This window comes from Crocodylus siamensis, chromosome 11 (assembly GCF_052110815.1).
Source record: "Crocodylus siamensis isolate JL-2025a chromosome 11, ASM5211081v1, whole genome shotgun sequence".
NCBI classification, from domain to species: Eukaryota; Metazoa; Chordata; order Crocodylia; family Crocodylidae; genus Crocodylus; species Crocodylus siamensis.
This window is the reverse complement of record NC_143405.1, coordinates 48001733-48026425: the sequence shown is the minus strand read 5'-3', so window position 1 is coordinate 48026425 and position 24693 is coordinate 48001733. Positions and strand designations below refer to the sequence as shown.

The window sequence follows — 24693 nt, the reverse complement described above, 5'->3', positions numbered from 1 at the left end:
GGTAGCATTTTGGGGAAGAGAGAGGTGGCTTGTTTCAGCTGTATTTGAGATCAGTAGAATTTTTGCGTTGATTGCAATGTGAGCAGGATCAGAACTGTGTTGTAACTCCACTAGGATTCATACAGCGGCACTTTGATATCTGGAAATCAGTAGCAATTAGGTGACTTAAAAAATGGACCAGATTTGGTTATTTATACCTAATTGCATACAAACTATGAGCTCCATGTAGAAAAGCAGATGTTAGGAGATCTCTTTGGGTATATGTCTGGAATACACACCTGAATAACTTAGCCATTACTGGAACTCACTGTTGTTCCACTGAAAAAACACCAGAAGGATCATTTCAAAGAAGGGAAGCAACTTCTTAGCAAAAAAGCATAAGGACCCTAAGAGCATAACTCTACTGAACTACTAAGAACACCATCTACTTAGTTAAATTATGGCAGCTTTTGGGGTGATGTTAATGAAAAAATGTACAACTAATTTGGTGTCAACAAAACCTCTAGAGACACAGCTAAAGTCAGAAAAGAGTGCCAATATTATCCATAGCCTGCTGGGACTTGCACATGAGTCAAGGTGCAGAAGAAGTATATATTGGGTTTAGAAATACAGTTTACCCACTTTTTAGTAAGGGAAAGGCAAACACATTAGGGAAAACCTTACAGACATCTAGCTCCATTTCTGAACATCTGCAGTTGCCTATCACATATTTGTATATTTATGAAGATAAGATTTTGTGGCCTAAAAAAGTATCAAATAACTTTGAAAAGTCATGTGTTTGGAAATACATTACAGATTTTATTTATAAAGCCTCACACACAAGAGCCTCTGGGAGCTATTTTATAGTAAAGTTCAAATGAAATATGATAAAAATCAAATCAAACCAAAGCTCATTCATTGTGCACCAAACAAAACTGTTCAGGTTTCAGCTTTGGTTTTAAAGCCAGAAAGGGAATTTGCTTGATGAATTTCTGTTGCTTCTTAGAATTCCAAATCAGACGACCACAATTGCTAAGAGAATGATTTACAAACAGTTTTGATTTAAAAGCTGATGTTGTCATGAGACCAGAAGTGCAAGATTAAAAGAATTACTTTGGAAGCTGAAACAGTCCCAGGGATAAATAGCATGGATTTGGTGATTAGTTTTAAGGGTCAACAATGTAATTTTATCTACAGGCCCTGTTTTTCAAGTAGGCAAGCAACAGCGTCTGCAAAAATGCACATACAATTGCCTGCTTAATTTTCAGACACAATTACTGAAATTGCAAGCATAGTTAGATACACTAATGCCCATATGCCCAGAAACCTAATTTATGTGCCCAGCAGAAGTAACTCTGAACAAATTGCTCGTAATTTGGGGTAGGTTAATGTACATGCAATTGCATGGGTTTTTTGAAATGCAGGTTGAAATATTGTTTTGATAGACAAGAGGTAAGAGGTTTCTACTTCCTGATCTAATGTCAAAATAGATCTGCTAGACAGAAGGATCAGTTACAATTTAAGGTAAAATATTTTCAAAACCAGCCGGCCTTAAAGTCACATTATTCTTCCTCCTGCTTTCTCCTTCCTAACTGTAATGTGTTTTTAGCATTAAAGGTGCTTTGGCCAGTGCCCTTTGAAACGCTAAAGAGAAATGAATACTTTATACTAAAATCTGGGTTTCCAGTGGTGTAAGAGCTTTATAGAGCAACAATTATTGATGCCTAGCTGATTTCAAGAGAGCAGCTGCAAAATCAGGTTGGGAATGAAGTGCATATGGAAAACAAGGTGATAATCAGAATTATGTGAATCTTGTGACTTTTGAGTGCTGCAATCACTTAGAAATAACCTATATAAAAGTTTCCAACACAAACACATTTTTCTAAATGATGGTCCTAGGATCCAAAACTAAAAATAGTACAGAAACCATTATCTTTCCCTGGGGGTATTATTCTATGTGTGTCGGGCATAGATTTGAACAATAAGCCTACCACTTTCTACAAAGCCCAATCAGAAAAGCTATCATAAAATAAGACAGTGAAAAAAGCATTTCTGTCAAGTAAAGAGTTTTGTTTTATTTCTTGATGCACACACATTTATTAAAGTGGACCCAAGAAACCAATTTGCATTTTTTTTAGAAGCAAAGGAAAGGAACATATGCAAAACTATAAGCAAATCAAGCATTCGGGTAACGTATAAGGGCTCAATGTCACTTTAATAAGAAGCTGATTAAAGCACACCCCTGCATATGCTAGTACTTTTCTTGGGGCTTTGTAATTTTTCTTTGATATTAATTTGTTGGCTAATATTGACTTACGTATTATAGACCCTCCATATTATCCAACAGAAACCAACCACAGATTTCCCCCAGTTTTGGAATCCTGTTCCTAACAGTAGTAAGCTCCAGATCCTTTGGAGTAGATTGAAGATCTCATGCTTCCCCTAATCTATATGCCCTCAGTGCACCTATTTGTGCTTTCACATGATAAGAGAAAATATCTGCTTGTCATTTAATCTGCCTAGTTTATTTATTATGTACATTTTTAGCATGCAGTTTAACAAATAAATAAATATTATATTTATGATAGAGCTTTCTTGCATTAAATGATAACACTACACTTTTTACCTTAACCAGTATGTGTCCCTACCTGTAACTGAGAAGCCGTATGTGAAGATTTGGGATGGAGTCCTGGCCTCATTGAAGTCAATGGGAGTTTTGTTGTAATGTTGCTAGTGGGACTGCTGTTTTTCTTTGTTTTTTTTGTGTTGTGCAAGGTAGATCTTATAAAGACAGCTTATATTAACAATGAGAGCCAGAAAAGAGAAGCCTAGTAATTTTATAGCTTTATTAAAAAGAGAGAGAGAGACAGAGCTGTAATATTGCCAGATAAGAGCATAGCTGAAACAAGTACAGCATTATAAAATGTCATTTATATATTATGAAGAGAGCACTGCTGTAACTGCATTCAGTAAAGAGATGTTCCAGAAGCCCTGTGATCAAATGGGAGAAATGGAGATGTGAGTCATAACTGTAGTTCAGGATGCAAAACAACTTATGCAAAGCTACACAAAGTCATGCAGTTAAACTCCCTCATGTCCTGGTAATCCTCCTAGAAGGTCCTAGGCACAGTAAAGCATCATACTTGTGCTGGAAGGCAAAGCTAAACCCAGCTCTTTCAAAATCCTTAGGATTTAGGTGCCTGATGGTTGACACCCCCAAGTTGGAAATGATTAGCATATACTCTCAGATATGAAATTTCCTGTGACCTTTGGGATGTGTAAACTGTGGATTCACATTTTGCATTTCAGCTCAATCTGTATTTAGGACAGGCAGCAAAGATGGATTTCATAGCCCACAAAAATTACAGATGCAACCTTTGACAATGGGACCTTTGAAATGGAAATCTGCTAGGCTAAAGGAAAATTACGTTTAAAAAGTACCCCCTTCATTAAGCACTCAGGCAGTTTGTTTGCTGAAAATTTTTTAATTCAAGCGTGTCTTTGCAGAGAGAAAGACTAGCATACCACTTTGTGCACTTATGTCCCAGTTGGCCACGTATACCATGTAATTACTTGGTAAATGAATGTGCAACCGGGTGGGGGCGTTGTTTTGTTCTTTTTTTAAAGAAACTGTTACTTTCTACCTGTTTTGAAAATAGGAACATAATTGCCAACATCTGTGTGCCACAGAGGACCTTCTCCCATCTGCCTTTTGGCACAGCTGCTTTCCCAGCTTCATGTAGAAGCTGGGAAAAAAACATCTCTTGAATATGAATAAACACTCCAAGGGAAATTCTTCCACCATTCAAGGCAATAGAACAGTAGCCACTATTTTAAGTGTGGTTAGATCAGTACACTTTAGCCCCTGTTTGATTAAAGGGGGGAATATTCTATTGCTTAAAATTGCAAGTAAAGTTTTATTTTTTAAGTTTTTACAAAACCTGATAAAAACAGGAGTGTTTTCGTAGATGTTTAAAGTTTTCCTAGATTTTAATGAACTCAATCCTTAAATTGTACATCCTTTGGGCTAGATCCAAGACAAGGCTTAAGGGCCTTCAATTTAGGTGCTTTCCTATAAAGCCTGTTATTAGGTGTTGTCATGAACATGGTTGGTCCTAAATGTGCTTTCCAGAAATGGGGCCTTTCCAGAAATTAACCTACAGGCTGGAGTGGGGGTGGGAGGCAAACTCTTCAATTGTCCTGTTGGAGTTAGGCTATTATGCAGAAAGAAATGCACAATGTATGGAGCGAGGAGGAGAATACATGGTTTTGCAATCTACTGTGAGAGAATGAAGCAGGGAGGAGGAAAGTTTTGGGTTCTAGTCCATGATCTCATAATTACTTATGCATTTTGCATTAAGCAGTCACTGGATAAAAAAAATAAAAATCCTGGGAGTAGAGCCAGAATCCAGGTCTCCCCTCTTCTGCATGGGAATCCTAACCATAGGGCTACAGGGTTATGCTATTTCTTGTGCTCTTCCTGGACCCACAAATCTTGTATTCCTTTTGGCCCAACAGATCACTCTGAACAGGCAGTGAGGAGCATCCTGCTCTTCCCCACCTGTAGCTGTTGGTTAGGCCACTCTCCTTGGAGACAGATGTAGGTCTGAATCATTTTGACTGAAGAAGTCATAGGAACATGGCCTTGGCTTCCCAGGGCAGTGTTCTAACTATTAGGCTTTATTATATAAAGGAGCTCATCACCCCTAGCTGTGCTTTAATAAAAGAAGCAGGTATGACTACATTTTGGCCATGCTGTTGTGCTAGGTGCGCTCTAAGCATGCCTACTACTCGACTGGACCACTCCATAGACTTAAGTACCATTCAGCCTAGTTTCTGCATCCCATGGTATGTAGTTGCTCAGATAACTGGGCACACACTGTACAACCACAGCTCCAGGTATCTAGGTAACTCTCAGAACAAACAAGGAGATGCCTAGTGAATTTTATGTTCTTCTATTCCAGGGTAAGATAGCCACTAAACAGGGCTTTGGGGCTAGTAGATTCCTGAAGTCCATCCAAGTCCTGCTCTTTGGCACTTATGGCCTTTTCTAAATCTAGCCCTTTGTGCTAGAATCATCCTATGGCCACAGACCCCGTCCTTCCAAGTGTTCTGGGTAGAGAAGCCTCAGTGAAGTCAATGGGTCTGTGTGGCACAGAGATCCGATGTGCATGGTGCTGTTTCGGGTCTACATTTGAATTGCATTTAGCACCAGGAGTACTGATTCTGAATGGGGCTTCTGCACACAGCTGTAATCTAGCCATTAAATAATAATACTAATGATACTTGTCTAAGTGTGTGCATATTTCATGCAAGCTAACAGAGGTGGCAACATAAGCAAAGCAGCTCTTCCACCTTGTGGTTAAACAGAATATTACTCCCAGCGTTTTGCATTAAGTATCAGAGTCAGAGATCACTTACGGACAGTCATATTAAACAGACAAATCACACAAACCCCCACTGCAACAGCAAATCCTCACCTGTAAGTGAGTACTAAATATATTAATGTCACCCATATGAACATATAGATGGTAAGTGTAATGTGTATGTATGCATGTAAATAAGTCAATGCAGTTATGTTGCCCTCTAGCGACTGCTGCCCTCAGATGATCTAAGACCTGGTAGCACAACAGCTGACACAAATCTCCTTTAGCTCACCCCGTAAAAGCCTATGTTTATTGCAAATTGAAAGCTTTATCATGCTGATAGTGAAATGGTAATTGAACAGGAGATTACTATGGAGATTAAGAAAGTGCACTTTTTAAATGGAGAATATTAACCCACTGCACTCAGCCAATATAAATGGAGCTGGGAAGTATACCAGTACAACATAGAGACATTGAGTAACTACCCTTCTTCCCACTCTATAACCCTTCCACCCTCAACTATTTGCCCATTTCCACCTGGCTATTTAAGCAATCATGCTATTCTTTGCAGGTTCCATTAGGGGACAATTAACTGCAATATGGGTCCAGCATCCCAAGTTAATCACCCCAGAATGAAGCCCACATTTAAAAGCTGTAATTAAATGTCAATTCTGTACTAATATAATCAAAGTATAAGCAGATATATAATTTTGCAGCAAATGCTCGAGATTTTCGCTGTGTGAAACAGTGGAATGCACTGGCTAACAGACTTTGGAGCCAGTAAGTGAATATTAATGTTTTTAATGGTCCTAAATTGCACTTCATTTCTGAGGCAGGATTAGCTTGGTTATGTAAGAGAGACTGATTTGGTTCAAGAAAGAATAGCAAGGCATGAAAAGAATAAGCTGTTTAAAATCTATGTCTGCTTCTTTTCAGCTGTTGCTTGCCTTTGACGAGTGGCTTATTAATTATTGTTATAATCCTAAGCATCATTATTATTATCCCAGTAGCACCAAATGTCACCAATCAGGATTGGTGTCCTGTTGTAGTAGGTGTGCTCTACAAGCACAGGGCAAAAAACAGTCCTCACATGTGATGTTCCTTTTTCATCACTCAATTTACAACAGTCTACGTGTCAGATTTGTTACCAATATAAATTACCAAAGTTGCTGGGAGTTGCTGCAGGTAGGAATTTGACCTACTGGTTCAGTAGTGGCCTCTGTCTATTCAGAGGTGTAACTACCAATTTTGGCCCACTGATGCTGTTGAGTGCTAGGGTGGAGGTACAGAGAGCTGCAGGATGTTGCTAGTACTCTGCTTGCCCCACCCCAATAACGCTACTGTAATTATGTTTTCAGTTTCTTTTGCTCTTCAATGGTTTGACAGAATTATGCCTGTTTATGGAAGAGAAATAACGTGGTTTGTACTGTAGCATGCTTTGCCTTGCTTTTGGTTGGCAGAGGAAAGACTATTCACTCTGAGACCCTAAAAGATTAGATTATTGGAATCTTATTTATAATTAGGGCTGTATCTGGCACATTTCAGATCTGGGAACAAACTTTCCCCAAAAATGAGGCTGTTCAGTTATAGTGTTCCAGATGGGACTAATTACTGAGATAAACAAGAGCTGCTGAGATTAGATCTGCATTTGAATCTAGTCTCCCACCAACTTGTGAAGGGAGTTAGAAATGATCTATCCCTATGATCCAGCTCAGGTCCATATCTGGTTATAAACATTTTTTTATTATTACAATGGCAAACACATCAAAGCTTTTCATTGTTTTAAATTAATTTTTCAAAACAAACAACAAACCAAGAAATCTGACAGCTAGCCAATGCCCAGAATAACACAATCTGTTTCTTCAGCTATTTTTATATCACTGATAAAGGCTACTAGTCTGAACAATCTGTGGGACTGTCTACCTCCAAGATGCTAATTTTTAGCGTGAGATTAATTCTGGTGAAAGGAGTTGAACTGAGATCCCTAAAAGTTGAAGTTTATCTTTTTAACAGTCCAAGTGCAGGGCAGAAAACAGATTGGGAAGTTTCTTTTCTTTTTCCAGCCTCTACATGCACAAGTGCTGCAACCTGACCAAAAGGTAACACCTCCAGGAAAGGATGGATTATAGTAGCCGCAGGATTTTTATTTGACATAAGGCCATTCTGTCATCTGATGACATGCCAGTTTATCTTGGCAAGGATCCCAAGACTTTGTGCTTCTATTACATATTTCAGCCAAGGATTACAAATGACTTTACAGAAATGGATGAGAAATCATTACCTTCATTTTACAAACAGGGAAACTGAGGTGTGGAAATGGTATGTGAATCAAACAAATACACAGACACAGCAGCTGAGTCTGGAAGACAACACTAATTCCAGCACTATGTTTACTATGCTATGCTATAGTTACCTCTAATTTTTAGCATAAGGCCACCATGCTGTCTCTTGGCAGAATGACATTGCAAAGAGGTGTGACACTTTTTTGACATATTGTGTCACAGCATGATGGCATTCTGATGCCATGTCAATCTGCTGAACCAAACTGTCATCAATCTCTGTCTTCATGCAATGGTGTTTTGACATAACCGAATGACATTTGTATACACAATGCAGTTGTACCATGTTGCAGGTGAGGATATCTTGATGTAACAAAATGTTTTCACATGTTTCTCTGCCTCAGTGTTTTCACGCTTGTATCTAATAGTACAATCAACCTAATGTCAGTGGCCATCTAATAGTGTGTTAGTATGTGGCTGCTACGGGTGTAAGGAGATAGTACTGCAGTCCTGTCAGCAATTCAAAGCTGTCCACGTTTAAATCTTCTGAAAGACCCAGTTCTACCTACTTACAATAAGTCTAGCTGATTTTTATTAAAACCCCTGTTGTTCCCCTTCCTCTACCCTATGTCTATTTATGTGTCTGTCCTTATACATCAGAAGAGGCAAGAATTTCTTAGTGCAGTATCTTTTACTGGGCCAGCTGCACAGTTGGGATAGAGTTAGACAAGCTATTGAATACAAGATGTTCTTCATCGGGTCTCAGATCAAAGCTTGACCTGATGAAGACTGTCTAGCATTCGAAAGCTCGTCTAACACTATTCTAACCATGCAGTTGGTCCAATAAAATATATCACACTAATTGAGTCCTTGTCTCTTGTATGATTCCTGGACTACAGCAACATCACTCTTACTGCAATGTCTTCACTACAAAGATTGTCCCATTACAGATGCCTCAAAAGTGTCTAGCTCTTCTTGGCACTACCATATACCAGCATGGCTGATGCTGCCATCACGTTTTTAATGAAGCCATCCCACTGTATGGGGACATTACACAAATCCTTGGCTGTAGGGCTGATAAGTTCATGTTTTCCTGAAAGCCTCCAGCTCCCAGAGTCTTGTGATTTCAGAAGAGCCGTAGCTTTTGGTGGGTTATTTTTTTGGTGGTGGAAATGAAAGAGTTTCTTTGCTGAAGATGGGGGCAGAGGGTGCACTAGTGCACTTGCACCCACTCTTGGATTCCTACTCTACCCCAAATTTAAAACCAAGTGCATGGCAGTGGCAGCAGCATTTCTAGTCAGGCAGTGCTGAGGGAGTCACTTGATTTCATGGCTTATTATAATCTGCCAGTTTCTTCTAAACTCTTCATTGCACAGGTGTTGACGGCCCCCTCTCCTTTTAAACTGTCTTGATGTTCCACCCATCAAGCTAGCCTTTCCTCTGCAGCACGGCTGTCTGTGAGCTGCTCCTGGTAAGGACGCTCCTATTTTGCAGTCCTGCTGGTTGTTTTTAGCTCATTCCAATGAAGCCATGTAGGTTTGTGCTTCCATCTTAGATGGGACGATGCAGCCCCCGAGCCCGGCGTTCATTTGGAACTGGAGAAAAATGCATGTTGTTTTTATACGGGATGCAGCCCCTCACCATCTGCACCCCCTACATCCGCTCACGGCTGCAGATAAAAAGCCTCGAGCCCCTGCAGTGCTCAGGGCAAAGCCAGGTGAGCAAAGAGCAGTCCCACTGGCTTGTGTGTGCTTGTATTTACACTTCTGGAGTCAAGGCCATGACAGGGGAGGGCCTAACTCATAGAATCATAGAAGCAGGGTTGGAAGGGACCTTGTAGATCTTCAAGTCCTACCCCCTGCCTGGGATCCTGGTTTTCTCTGATTTAAAAAAAAAAATCCCCAATTTTTGGTTTAAAAAAAGTAACTCAAAACTCCTATATCCATACATATACTTTTATATATCTAGATATAGCTATATCTAGATATAGCTAGATAGATAGTGATATTTCATTTTTATCACAGAAAAATGTGAATTTTGGGTTACATTTTCAATCAAAAAATTGGGGATTTTTTTTTTAAATCAGAGAAAACCAACATTCCTGCTCACGAGCTTTGAAAAACGCCTCCGGGCAGTTTTCAGGCCCCCTCCTCCTATTATGGCGCCTGAGCAGGCGGGGACTACAACTCCCAGCATGCCGAGCGGCCCTCGCGTGCCCCCCCCCCGGGCTCTAAGATTGACAGACCCCATAGCCAATCGAACGTTAGTACAGCCGGTGGGGGCAGGGATGCAGCGCGCGCTTTCTCTTGTCGCAGTGCATGCCGGGAATAGTAGTGCCTCGCGGGGATTATAGTTCCGGCCGCACTGCTATAGCCGCCGCGCGTGCGCAGAGGCTCCCAACGACCCCCGTGCGTGGCAGGAAGCGGAAGGAGGCCCGGCGGCTCGAGCACTGACGTGTCTCTCGTAGTCGCCGCTTGCTGTTCGCCTGCTCTTTGCCCGGCGCCGGCGGCCGCCATGGGGAGTGAGTACCGGCGCGGCCTCTCCCCGGGCGCCTGGCAGCGGCGGTGGGGAGGGGGGAGCCAGAGCCTTCCCGCGAAGTTCCGCTCTGACGGGCCCGGTCCCCGGAGCCGTTAACGCGCGCGGGGACGGTGTCCTGGAGGGGACCCCCTTCTTTCAGCCGCGTTCCGAGGTCGCTTCTGCCCCCCCGTCACCCGGGGCTGCGCCGGGGCCAATCAGCGCGTTCTCCGGGCCCTTGGGGCCGGCAGGCCCCCCCGCCTCCCGGTCCTGGGCTCCGGAGCCTTTAACACGCGTGTTGGATGCTGCCCTGTCCGGGCTTGGGCTCTTGTGAAAGTGACTTGTCCTGCATCTCTGTGGGAGGGTTGCAAGCACCTTTTGCTGTCCTGGAGTCTGTGCGGGGATGGCAAGGCGCGTGGTGTGAGTGTTGTTGGGTTTGGGTCTTTTTTTGAACCTTGAAAGCCTATCTTGGAGGGGCAAAATGCTTCCCTGTGTCCCTTCCACCTTGGAGGGGTTCAAGGCTTTCTAACAGGTTCCTTTTTTCGTGAGCTGAGGGGAGTGCTGAGGTTTGCCTTCCTCTCTCAGAGGAAATGTTTTGCTCTTGCGCAGCGGTTCCCAATCTGTGGTATGTGTTAACAGATTTATTGTAATTACTTTAAATGACCAAAATTTGCTGGTGCTACTTAAGGTTGAACTGAAAAGTTTGCTGGTGGTAGTTGAGGTCATATCGTTTTACATTTGTTGTGTCATTTTTGTCATAGTGTCATATCGTTTTACATCATTTTCCTAGACTGCTGGAGTTTGGGAACTGCTGCCCTAGAGAGCAGTTTCATGCATAAGTCCTTTGAGATGGAGTAACTTTGCCCAAATTCAGCTGTGTGGCCCAACTGCATCTTCTGCTTGACATGCCGCGTCTAGACGAGTGTGGCTGTGTGGTGTCCGTGGTGCCACTTACTGCACGTTCAGCTCTTCTCTGCAGTGCAAGAACAGAAAGCCACGCAAAATAAAAAGAGTGGCGCATGCAGGGGCAGCATTTGCCACTCAAAGCCAGTGTCTGGCTGTCCAGAGCCATGCTTTGGCTACCAGCCAGGCTCTGAGTGTCAGGATTGTTGCTGCTGCAGCCCCAGGACCCCAGGTAAGGCTGCTGGGGCCAGCCCAGTGCTGGCTGCAGCCTCCTGTACCCCACCTGGGGTAACCTGCCGTGCGCCAGAGGACACATGGCACAGGGGGTCCCCAGGGACAGCTAGAGGCAGCAAAGAGGTGTGCCTTGGCTAGTTGTTCCCAGGGAACCAAATGGGCCATGTCCACACGGACACGAACAAGTGTCTGTTCTCCCATTATTCTTCCAACATCATATTAAGGAAGTAGCCATTCTAAATACAAAGTAAAGAGCATGTTTGTGTCTCTTGAGGGGGGCGGAAAAACATCACTTAGCAAAACTTACAGGCTTTTTTTTTCCTGCCGTCCTTCTCAACAAAGATAGTCAGAAAACACCCAGAATCGCTTTCTGTAACATTCCACTCGTTCTCATTCTTGTCAGTGCGGTTATCCATATGGGGTTAGGGTGTGAAAGCCCTAAGCCCACAACTGGAATCCTGAAGACTTGTAAAAACTAATTTTTCAGATTGTGTTTTATCAAGTTTCAGTGCCTAGTAATCAAGTTTGCAATCAATTTCATACCTGTGTTTCATTTGCCTTTTTACCTTGTTGTTTTGCAGTAAAATTTCTGGAAGTAATCAAGCCTTTCTGTGTTATCTTGCCTGAAATCCAAAAGCCAGAAAGGAAGGTATGTTATTGAAATTGTCCTTCATCATTCTTTATTTGTGAAAGATAAGATGTATAAGGCCTAGCTGATAGGTTTTGAACTGACATGACTGTAGTGGTCAGTAATGTGATTGTTTTTAACTGAAATAGTTATAGTAGTATTACCCTTGCAGCTGTGAGTATAATGGTGTTGATATAAAAAGTACCTTTATGTACTGGTGCATAACTGCATCTATGCTAAAAGTACTGTGGTGAGCAATTGTTTTGGTAAATATAGCTAAAACAGTCAACTTTGTAGATCAGGCGTAAGTTATGGCTATGCATGTGAGACACACAAACTTGTATACCTAAAAATTAAACTTAAAATTATCTTTTTCTCTAAAATGCAGCTAATTCAGACAATCTTAGTTTGGTACTAAAAGCTTTTTTTTTCTTTAGGATATTAAATTATAAGTATCAATATCAGTAAAAACAGTGGAATTACCTTATTGTTTACGTAAACTTCTATTCAATTAAAAAAGCATAAGTAAAGATTTGGCACTTTTTTCCTTTCAAACCTCTGCACAGTATCAAAGGAATGAAAGGGGGATTGGCAGTTTTCTTCAAGAAGCCTATATTTACTTATCTTGTAAAGGGTGGAAAAGTAGAATGAGCTGAGGCTGCTATCAGAGTTTACTTAACTGGCTTAATAGATCAGACATTGACAGTGACAGCTTACTCAGTATAATTCTCCCTTTTATCTCTCTTGCTTTAGATTCAATTTAAAGAAAAAGTGCTATGGACAGCTATCACTCTTTTCATCTTTTTAGTATGCTGCCAGGTATGTGTGTAACAGTCCTTCAACCCTTCCTAAAATTATGGACTTGGTTTCCCTTATTTTAATTTAACCTCACTTCCCTTTCATTGCATGGACATTCAGATTCCCTTGTTTGGTATCATGTCATCAGACTCAGCAGATCCTTTCTACTGGATGAGAGTAATTCTGGCTTCAAACAGAGGTATGATCCCATTTCTTGGGGAAATTTCTCACTTCCTAGTGCATGATTTTGTTGTATTTCTAGTTGCTACATAATTTGGCTCCATTGAACATTTGGGGCTTATCTTGGTTTGCAGGTTTTTAGTAATGATGTTTAATATCTGAATTAAAGCAGTAAACACAGGTAAAATATAAAACAAACAAATTTGGGGATTAGAGCTGGCATAAACAGTATCAAAAATTCCATATATGGATGAGCATATGTCTTCCATTGCAGATATCTACAGTGTAGCCAAATAGCCTTTGAAAACAAAAGGGGAATGAGACGGCTCTAAATTCTGCAGCAAGTACAGTGCATTTGAATGCAGTTTCCCAGCTATGTGATAGCCTTTTAGTTTTGTTTTAGTGACACCTTTGAGTAAATCATGGGGCAGAAAAATCCTTAGTGGTTGGTGTAGTCTGGCTGGTTGTTCACTGAAGATTTTTTTTTTTTTTTTAATGCTGATACAATTCAAATGAAGTATAGTCACTTCAATATACTTTGATACCAGTCTGTGTGCGTGCGCATGCGCACACAAGTATATATAACATCAGTTTTCAATATCTGTTAACTGTAGTGCAATAGGAAGGGAAGAGACTACCGTATAACTTTGGAACACTTGTACAGTTGCTCATTTCTGTCCTCAGAACTCCTTTGGATGTCCTTTGTTTTTTTTTTTTGTTTTTTTAAAAAAAAAGTGAAAGAAGCTTTATATCATCTAAACCTGGCATACCTGTTGAAAAAGGATTGATCTTATGATTCTGAAAGCTCTGAGGGGTGATGCTATGATGCATGGTTTAAACTGATTTTCATCAAGCTTCAATTTCCACTGAAAGCTTTTATTTTTAAACTGACTTAGACTTTATAATTTTTATAAAGTAAAAAGTATTATTTTTAATTCTGTGTCACATTAGTTCACCCTGGTGAGGTAACCCTGTCAGTTTTTGCCATGGAAATGGCTGGACTGCATTGATTTGGTTTCATTCCACTTTCTGCATATGACAGGTACATTGATGGAGCTGGGTATTTCACCCATTGTCACTTCTGGGCTCATCATGCAGCTGCTGGCTGGTGCCAAGATAATTGAAGTTGGTGACACCCCAAAAGACAGAGCTCTCTTCAATGGAGCGCAGAAATGTAAGTAGCAACTGATAATGAAGGAGGTTCTTATAGAATGCTTTTTCTTTTCTTTCGGAGGGGGCCTCACTGTAACAATGGAAGCAGTAAGCTGTGAACTTAACCCTGTGACAAATCGTAGAGTCTGACATACAGGTCTCCCTTAGTGATAGCGCCTTGATTCCAAATCAATACTCTAGTGCTCTAATTTGTTGTTGGATTGCTGTTTGGCCTATTATCTAGTAAGCTTCAGTCACATTCCTAGTGGATATGTGTCTAAGTCCCTCTGCACATACAGCAGAGAAGCCAAGCATTTAATGCGTGTTGGAAAGCCAGCCCTCAACCCTGCCTGCCTAGAAATCCTTGCTTAGGATTGAAGCATATTTGCAGGGCAAAACAATGAGGCAGTTCTTTGTTGCAGATTCATTCTTGTGACTCTTGATATGACTCTTTGCAATAAGCGGTCCTGTTAGTGCCCCAGTGGTAAATTTTTAGATAACTTTAGTTATGTCTTCATTGCAACTTGTGAAATAAATAAGGGGAACACACACAAATCTGTTTACTGGGGGGAAAAAACCTAATCTAAAATGCTTAAGAATCAGCTCAATAGCTTATTACTCAAGATATTCTTAAAAGTATTTCCTGCAAGCATGGAAACTTTTCTGCTTCTTGTCTTATGACAGTTTTCTCTCACTGTGGCTATGAAATATTTGTAAGTGTTGTAGTGTCTTACAGCTGATTTCACTGACTAAAATTCAGTTTAACTTAGGAAAGGAGTTAATGAAACAGTCCTCTAAATTCAGAGCCTACAATGAAAAACCTCTGTTACTTAGTCTACCTTTCTCCTGGGTATAAATCTCCAGACTAAACAGCCAGTGCTTTTTCTTATTCTACAGTGTTTGGCATGATTATTACCATCGGTCAGTCTATCGTCTATGTAATGACTGGGATGTACGGAGATCCATCGGAGATGGGTGCTGGTATCTGTTTGCTTATCACAATTCAGGTAATCCTTATACCAGACCATACGTGTCATTCCTCAACATTATGCTCCCTTTTTAGCCTGAGTGTAGAAGGTGTGAACAAACAGCCTCAAGGACCATTGTCCATTTCTAATGGAGTAAAAAGAGATCAAGACACCAGTGTCTGCCAACTAAATCGGATTTTTGCTGCTTAACCTCTGGTGATTTTCTTTTTTGCTACCTCCAGTAGCACAAAACACTTGTACAGAGTGAGCATTGTTAGGAAAATAAAAAGGGTGAAGCCTTGAGTGAATAATGCTGTTTTCTTTCCTGCAGCTTTTTGTTGCTGGATTGATAGTTCTGCTATTGGATGAGCTTCTGCAGAAAGGCTATGGTCTTGGCTCTGGCATCTCTCTCTTCATTGCTACTAACATTTGTGAGACTATTGTATGGAAGGCATTCAGCCCCACCACTGTGAACACTGGTCGAGGTAACATATTTTATTCTCTGTGGTCTTTACTCACATTAGGGCTTATTTATGTAGGATGAAGAGGCTACCCTTGTACATTTACATTCCTTCTTCCACATTCTGAAGCATCAGTTACCTAAATTTCCTATTCATAGCACTGTGGTGAACATCCAAAGCACATTTGAGTTTTAGAGAGATCTTATTTCTGAGCCCAAAAAAGAAGAAAAACAATGTGGCAAAATAACCATCAAAAGCTGCTCCTGATTTCTTAACCTGTAGCATTTATCAAATGGAACCCCAGTTTTATAAGGGGAATGTTCGCATGGTAGGTGTAAATTCCATAAAAGTACCCTATGGTACTGCAAGGAGAGCTGAGGTGAAGGAAATAGAACGCTCTAATTTTGTAACATAGTACCTGCTTATGGAAAGGCAGCCAGTTTGAGGTGTAAAAATAAGCTGCGAGTGTTTAATCCTTAACCTGCAGCTTTTTCCACTTGTATTGTTTTTGCCCTTTAAGTGTTCAGAGTACTCGCACCACTTTTAGGATTACTGGTTACATGTATGATTAACAGAGCCTGGTAGGAGGGATGGTAATCCTGAGGATTGTGGGTAAGTATGGAATGTAAGATTGCCCAAAAGGGGCCATCTGAGTCTGCTGCTGCAAGTGCCACTGATTCAAAGGAGACTCTTTTTTTTTCCAGCAGGGGTCAAAATTGTTTGCTTTGTGAGCGTTGGGTTCTCCTGAAGTATAAAAGACAGCTTGGATTAGGGAAAAACAAAGTCGCATTGGTAAAACCCAAGGCTGTGGAAGAATAAGTTTTGAGTGTCATAACTACAAAAAAAAAAAAAAGAAAGTACCGTGTCCCTCTGAAATGTCACTTAGTCATTTTGGCTTTGATTCTGTAATACTGCATTGCCCTTTGTGCTTATTGCTTGTTTTGTGGGAAATCTGGGTTTCTGAATAACTTTGCTTAGCAATGCAGTTCCAAAACTATTTTGAATAATGATTCAGTTTTCCAAGATATGCTGCTTTCTGCAGCTACTGAGTGCTCTGTTGTCATTGCTAAATTCCTTTATTTTATACAATTGTTACTTCATGTTAAAGTGTATTCTTTGGCACTGTGGTAAAAAAGCTATGCGGTATGAAATCCATGTTTGGACTATTAGCATCTGGACTTAGTAGCATTTTTCCATATTCATTTGTTTTCCTATAGCAAGTGTGTGGCCTGACCAGTTCCTTGGAGGTCTCTGGTAAAACTTGCTAGTGACAGCAGATTTAGTACTTTTAAAAGCAAATACTTTTAAAATCCTATTCTACAGTGTATTTCCAAACCCTAGTTAATAGGACAAAGTCTCAAGGTCACAAGATATCTGAACTCACTTCCTGGCAATTTCTTTCTCTTTTAAGGAATGGAGTTTGAAGGCGCCATCATTGCTCTGTTTCATCTGCTGGCTACTCGTACAGATAAAGTCAGAGCTCTCCGTGAAGCATTCTACCGCCAGAACCTTCCCAACCTCATGAACCTGATTGCCACCATCTTTGTCTTTGCAATTGTCATTTACTTCCAGGTCAGTTGGAACTGAGAACGTTGTCTAAAAAGTGCTTGTTATGGAAATAATAAAGGATTGCATGGCTCACTATATTTATATACATTACCTGGTATCACTTGCATTTTCATGTGCTTTGGGTAGAGACTTTAGAAATGCTTCAGTACAAATAAAATTAGTTCACTGTTTGGTGGTTCTGTTCTTCCACAAAATTTTGATGTGCTGAGTGTTCTAAAGCTTGATTTGCTTTCAGGGTTACATTTCACCTGCTGATGTGTTCAGAAGGCTTCTTGCTTCTGGTACTCAGTTACCTGATCTGCAGAGGCTACAGGCTTCTATACTTGGCTTACTGTATCCACCAAAGGCTTGTGATCTGTCATTACTCTCCAGCAGAGCTGATGGATATATGTATTGTAGTAGACATTACCAAAAAGACCAGGCCATTTTGATAGAAAACACCTTAGACTTTTTAAAAATCTGTGTCCTTTCATTGTTGAATGGAGCAAAAAGTCCACAAACAGGAAATAAATGTAGTTTACTTTTAAAGCTTCCTCCCCTGGGCACTATGCTGGAATTGTTTACCAGCAAACTGAAGATTTCCCATTAAGAACTGTGGCATTTAATACGTTTGTATTTTTAAGCTGTGTTGCCCAGCTGTAATTGTTCCTAGGTCTTGGCAGAAGTTTAAGTGGATGGCTTAGCTGGCAGAGCACATGACACCTGCAGGCTTCCCAGCAAGACTTTTGATGAGGTCTTGTTGAAATAGTGGGGTTGCTGTACTCTGTATCTGTATGTCAACTCTAAAATATAATGATGGATTTTCTTCTGATTATTTTAGGGCTTCAGAGTGGACCTCCCCATCAAGTCTGCCCGCTACCGTGGCCAATACAACACTTACCCTATCAAGCTGTTCTATACTTCCAACATTCCCATCATTCTTCAGTCTGCCCTGGTATCCAATTTGTACGTGATCTCCCAGATGCTGTCTGCTCGCTTCAGTGGCAACTTGTTGGTTAGCCTACTGGGTACCTGGTCTGTAAGTATTTGGCTGTTTTCTATAATCTGCTGTATAAGGGTCCCACTTAAATGCCCAGCCTGGGAGACAGCCTTTCTAAAAATAAGGCCACTTATTCACAAGCAGAATTATTCATCCTGAGACTAATAGTCCAGCCTCTGATGTTTTTTCCTTTGTTGTTGACTGTAGAGTATGTAGCTTTCTCCTTTGAATATATATGTACAAACTCTAACTGGTTGGGTTTTCTTCCTCCTTTGCTGACCCTAATTCATTTGGTTCATGTGTCACTATATTTTGCTATGTCATTGAAAAACTGCTCTTATTAGAAAAACTCAGATCCCTGTGCACTGCATGAGTATTACCCAGTAATAAGGTGGTGGTGCTTTTTGTGGGGGCTAGTCTAACTGCTATCTGGCAGGGAGATGAAACCAAGTAGGACAAATCTGCTTCTTCCTTTTTAGGACACGTCATCTGGAGGTCCTGCTCGTGCTTATCCAGTTGGTGGACTTTGCTATTATCTGTCACCCCCTGAGTCCTTTACTTCAGTGTTAGAGGATCCTGTCCATGCCGTTGTTTATATAGTATTTATGCTGGGCTCCTGTGCATTCTTCTCTAAGACATGGATTGAAGTCTCTGGCTCCTCTGCCAAAGATGTAAGTAAAAGAAATACATTTGCAGCATTAAGTAAGGAGAATTCTTGTGCAGTAATTATTCCCTTCCAGTAACGTTCTGAAATGGACACTATAGACTAGTGCCAGATGTGCTTCAGTAATGTTGCATACATACTCTGCCTTTTGTCTTGAGTATCTCGAGGACTTTGAGTAAGCATTTCTGTTGTCATTTTACAAGTGGGAGAACTTGGGCACACAAAGGTAGAATCCTGGTCTCCCAATTCCTATTTTATGTCCTTTTTGCTGTCTCCTTGCTCATTGCCTCTTTAAAAAAAAAAAAAAACACAAAAAACCCCAAAATGGTCTTGGTGATCAGCTTAGGAAAAAAGATGCTTAAACATCACTTGGGTAGTGTAGAAGAAAACAGAACAATGTGAAAGGCATGCATTTCTCCAGCATAGTGGAGAGAACATAGCTACATAGTGTCAGTAATTACATTATTTAAAAGCAATATTTGAATACGCATCTGGCCAATATAAGCTCTCTTGAGGCCTCTTTGGGTATAATAGTTAGCTGTAACAGTGTTTCCAAGTATCATGAAAATAATTCATCTCATATACGTTTGTCTGGCCTCAGGGAGGGTCAGTTGTTCCAAGATGCTTGAAGCTCAGACAAAATGTTTCGTTCTTAAATTGCATTGCTGGGCGGTATCAAAAGTGAAAAATGGCTGGCATTGAGGGTGTGTGGTTTTGGTAAGGAGGTGAGCTTTTTTTTGCAACTGTATGAACTAAAAAATGGAGTATGAGTAATGTACAGTTCTCATTATAGTTGTAACAGCTGGAACATTTTCATTTTGGGATTGCACCTAGCTGCTTAGGTGCGTGAGAGGACCTTTGTGTAGCAGTCATAAGACGTTGACTAGGTTTTTTTTTTTTTTTTTTATTGCGTGTAAAATACCAAATAGCTCTCAACACCTTTTGTACGAATGTTGTCTCAACACTACAGGAGAGACTGTTATACCCTAATTGCATTAAACAAACAAAAGGGGGCTTAAACCTCCTTGAGTTTCTATTTATGGAGTTTACAGGAGCTAGCACAAAAAAATTGCGGTTTGTTATACAGAACCACGTTTGACTTTGTTAAAGGTTACCTGGTTTTGCTTACTGGTTGGTAAAAGATTCCACTAGGAACTTGCTCTTGTATAGTTTGCCTATTTCCAGTGGTGGCTTCTTTTTCAGCATAATTTGACTTATCCCCAAAAGCATCCAATAATGGATGGTGTAAAGATGCCTTTTATTTACTCAGCCCATCCTGGCTTACAGGAGTGGAAAAAGACAAATTCAAATAAACGTCATCCTTGTAAATGGCTCCGCTTTGCTTTTAATATTGTTTTTTGGAAGATGGTTGACATGTAGCCACTGTGGTACGTTACTACTAATTCTAAACTGCTAGCAGATTCTGTAATAGTATCTTTTAAACTGGCATCAAATTTATAACCTCAACTTCTTGCATTAATGCAGGTTGCCAAACAACTGAAAGAGCAACAGATGGTCATGAGAGGCCATAGAGAAACCTCCATGGTACATGAACTAAACAGGTGAGATAAAAATACATCATGTTCTTTCCAGGTCAGTCTTCATGTAATGTTCTGGCCTAGCACATATGTTCATCTTCTGCTAATGGCTAGGCCCAGAGGTAGTGCAACCTATTACTACTTCAGCAAAAGGACATAGCTCAAGTGGTAGAAACATATTTGCAGTAGTGAATGTCCTGAATTCAGTCCTCTTTGATAGTTGTGGGATGTATGGGATTTAGGGTTCCCTGGACAGAACAAGAGCTGTTGAATTAAGGCCCAAATTGTCTCCTTTAAGGACATGTATATGCAATTGCCCAACTTAGTAAGCAGTTACTGTAATGGTTCTACTGTTTTTAGTATCCTTGTATGGCTGTAAGGACTTCAGAAATGTGAGTAATATAACTTAGGCTATGGACAGATGTAACGCAAACTTCTAAAGGAAATGGTTGGATCTTAATACTTAGCTGAACTAGTCATTGTTTTGTTTGTCCACTCCTATGCTAGAACTGTATAGTACAATTAAAGTACAGTGTTCATCTAGAGTGGAATAGATGAGTAGTCAGGTGAAACATTTACATCAGGTCATTGTAAAGCTCTTCCATGTAATCATGCATATGCACCTATATTCCTACTGGTTTTTTTATTTTTTTTTTTTTACCTATAAGAATACACTTGGCCTTTAAACAGGCATTTACATTTTCAAACACTCTGTTTTGATGAGTAAAGTTAAATATATTCAGATCCCTCAATTACATACAGTTCTGGGTCAGAGTTCTGTGTTCTACATAAATACTTTTAAAAATATTTAATCATTAAAATACTTTGCCAAGAGGTGAACAAAAGAGATCTCTTGAGTTCTGCAGTGCTTCCCACTGTGTATTGATCCATAATATAAACATATAATTTGTGGTGGGATACAGGTGCCAGTATATATTGGTCCATCACAATCCTAACTTTAAAGTATTTGGGAGAAGATGCATTGTATTTTGGGTGAGCCAGTTGCTATAGGCTGGCCCTTTATGCTTACTAATACAGCCTTGTCTTATCCATAACTCCAGCTTGTCCTTCTGTTGGGCCAAGCTATGTTCCCACCTTGTCTAATATGATGATCCTAATGCATGTTCCTCCTTCCTGGTTGTTGAAACCAGGATGGAAAAGGGTCTTCTGTTACAAAAAATTCTATGTTTATTAGTAACAATGGTATCAAATTGTGCAGTAGCTGCTGAAAAAGCACTCTGACCCTAGCTGTCTGAAGTCTAGTTTCATATTTTAAAGGAGCTGGTATTTCCTTTATAGGAAAAACACTCAGCTCTTGATTTTAGGTTACAGTACCAGGTACCTTTATCCTACAACAGTACTGCACTCTTGCATGTGAAAAGTAGTGTGATTCAAATCCAAAGTGAAATTTGACAGTGCTTTTCTTATTAACATTGTATTTTACAGGTATATTCCCACAGCGGCTGCATTTGGTGGTCTTTGCATTGGTGCCCTCTCTGTCCTGGCAGATTTCCTTGGGGCGATTGGGTCTGGAACTGGAATTTTGCTTGCTGTCACTATCATTTACCAGTACTTTGAAATCTTTGTCAAGGAACAGAGTGAAGTTGGCAGCATGGGAGCTCTTCTTTTCTAAAGCCAGCTTCTTATGGACCCAGGGAAGGGGGAAAAGTGTTCTTGAATTATCCAATCAGGTGAAAAATAAAACAAACTCGGGCACATCATGCTTTTGGAACATGTATTTTTAATAATGTTTCCAAAGCACATTCCCTTTGGTTCAGACTTTTTTAGCATACTGTTTGCGTTTTATAAAGGGTTGGAAAATGGCAAAAACCCTTTTTAAAGAAAAATGTATTTTAATTACTTTATTAGTAAATCCATCTTTCTGAATTGGATTTTGTTTGACAGCTCTAAATTTTTTATGCCCTTGCTGAAATGGTAGATCTGAAGCTTTCACAGGCTTTGGTAAATGGACATGAGTTGGGGAGGGTTATATATTGGAAGGGATTTTTTTTTCTGTATATCTTGTGTTTGCATCTCCACAGTGGATGTGCCAAGAAAAGGATTTCCCTCTGGCACTGGAGTTCCATAATTATGGTTGTAAGCACACACACTGTTTAATACATTCAGTTTTTGGTTTTGTTTAGTTTTGGTTTTTTTAATATGGCAGATTGGGAGAGGCAGTTTATTAGTGTCTTTACAAAACTGCCTCTCTTTCCAGATGTCCTGTAAATTAAGTTAGGTCTTGTCATATGATGAGTACTGGCTTCAGACTGTTGCCTAGTTTCTGTAGAGAATAAAAATAAAAATGCTTTCCCCTCTCTTCATAAGAAGAAAAACTCAGGTCTGTCTTGGTTCCTCCAGGGAAGCAGATATTGTGCCTAAAGAGTTTACCCTTTAAACCTGACAAGACAGGGAAGCCTTGTAAATGCTCAAGCTACCATTTTCATCACCACCTTGACCATAGTAATTTCCAGCTCTGACACAAGTTGAGAAATGTATCTCACAGCCAGTTAGATGCAAATACACTTGTGCCCATGCATTAAACCCAAGGTATTCTCATTTTTAAATAAGTGCTGGCCTAGCAGCAGTGAAGGGACAAGTATTTGACTACTTGTTTCTGGTCAATTGTGACTCATTCACATGAAATGCTGCAAGTAGAATTTATATACTTTTCTTGAAGTTCAGTGTATAGTCCAGGATCCAGAGTTGCTGTCAAGTAATTCATGTCTCTTCCACACAGAAGACTTCTCTGCTCCATCTCCAGCATATGCTTAAGTATATTCATGTTGACTTGATTATTTGATAGTGAAAACATTTGTCAAGGAGGTATAGGGATTCCTTTTTATGCTTCAGGGCCAGTCTTTCGTATTGGAGCAGTGTCTATGAAAGACTTCAACGGTGCTGAAAAATCTGTAGTATCTCATTTTCGTTTAAGCCTTCAATACTTTTTTAAATGACCAAATGCAGTAATCTTTATTTACAAGCTTTCTGACACGCACAAATTTCTTTCCAAGCAGTATTGCCAGCCTGAGAACCAGGGTGGGAGACAGCAATGTTGGCGTATTTTTCTGTACTGCATCAATTTTGAGTTTCTATGTATTTTCTCTTGCTACTCTGAAACTGTAAAATACTGTTCTGCTTTGAGTGATGGGAGCTTCTCTACTGCATGTCATGGAGAAAAATGTAGACAAGGTCCAGAAGCTCTTGCTGTATGAACCATCTAATTCAGCTACAAAATATATGAGAATTCTGCAAGCTCTGTGAGAGCCATCCGTCTTAAAATAAAATTCAAGATTCTACTTTAAAATTAAAAAAATTCAAGAATCAAAAAAACCCTCCCACATACCACCACCCTCATATTTTGGACAAGGACCAGAATTGGAAAAGGAGTGAAAATGATGCAGTGAAGTACCCATGAATAAAGAGTACTGTTATGACAGCATTCTTGCTGCTACTTCACACTACATCCTTATTTTTATTCAGAGTCTGTTTTAGGATTAACAGCATGTGTTTTTGATGCAAATGTAGGGAATGGTTTTCCTGAGGCTTCTGAGGGGAAGAAGAATTTTTCCCTATAAAACCAATCGAAGCTTTCACTGTTAAAATGAAGATGACCTTGGTTCTGGGCATAGCGTGCTGGCTGAGCTGGAGATGTTACTTGCATTTTTCTGTCAAATGCCTTCTCAGCAACTCGGTAGACCATCAGTTTTTGTGTGTCTGGTGAAGAGTGCTTGTTCAATGCACCCGTTACCTTGTCTAGTGCTGGAACCTTGGTATACCTACAGGCAGATATGTCCTCAAGACAGGACCTGCTTGTTGTACAAGGGACATTCACAAAAAGAGCTCATGCCTAAACATTCTGCTTTCTAATTAAATAAAATACAACTTTGGAGCTAATGTGGACTTGGTGCTTTTGAATTCTGAAGGTGAATGTTGAATATTACAAATAAGTATGCCTCTTAAAGTAACTGTGCAAAGGAATGTAGTCCAGATGGGGAGGAACCTATTTATTTTCAGGAGTGTTTTTCAATACATCAAGCTGATACTTTGAAACGTATTATTTTTTTTACTATGGTTGGTTTGGGGGAACCCTTTTATGCTAGTATTGTACAAATAGGCAGGTCCTACTCCAGAGGTTAGAATTGAGGTATAACCTAGGCTTCAACAGGTGGAAGACATGCAAATAGCATTAAGACTATGATGAAGAGGTAATAAAATCTGTGAAGTTATTGGTAAAAGCAGTATTTCCGTGTTACTAAATCCGTAACTTAAAAGTAATTCTTAGAAGACTTTAAAGGGCGACAGGGTTTTTTTGGGCAATGTTCTGGCAGGCTTCAGGTTCCTTATGGAATAGGGAAGGAGGATGTTTAACTTTTTGTGGTATAAACACCTTTTGTGTGCATATGCCACTACTCTGCTCCATTTTTTTCTGAAGATGACATTCTCTTTGCTCTTGAGAAATTTGGCCTGGACTTTATCAT

At 40.1% G+C, this 24693-nt stretch overlaps 1 protein-coding gene across 1 annotated transcript; it reads left to right on the top strand.

Annotated features, from left to right (window-relative positions):
* The first annotated feature begins 9993 nt into the window (after positions 1–9993).
* SEC61A1 (SEC61 translocon subunit alpha 1) lies at positions 9994–24109 on the top strand. Its single transcript, XM_090022040.1, has 12 exons — positions 9994–10145; positions 11857–11924; positions 12657–12722; positions 12822–12900; positions 13924–14055; positions 14931–15040; positions 15333–15486; positions 16874–17034; positions 17852–18049; positions 18490–18681; positions 20160–20236; positions 21659–24109. Exons 1-12 carry the CDS (start codon positions 10139–10141, stop codon positions 21843–21845), a joined length of 1431 nt encoding a protein of 476 aa, XP_089878166.1. The 5' UTR covers positions 9994–10138; the 3' UTR covers positions 21846–24109.
* The last annotated feature ends 584 nt before the right edge of the window (positions 24110–24693 follow it).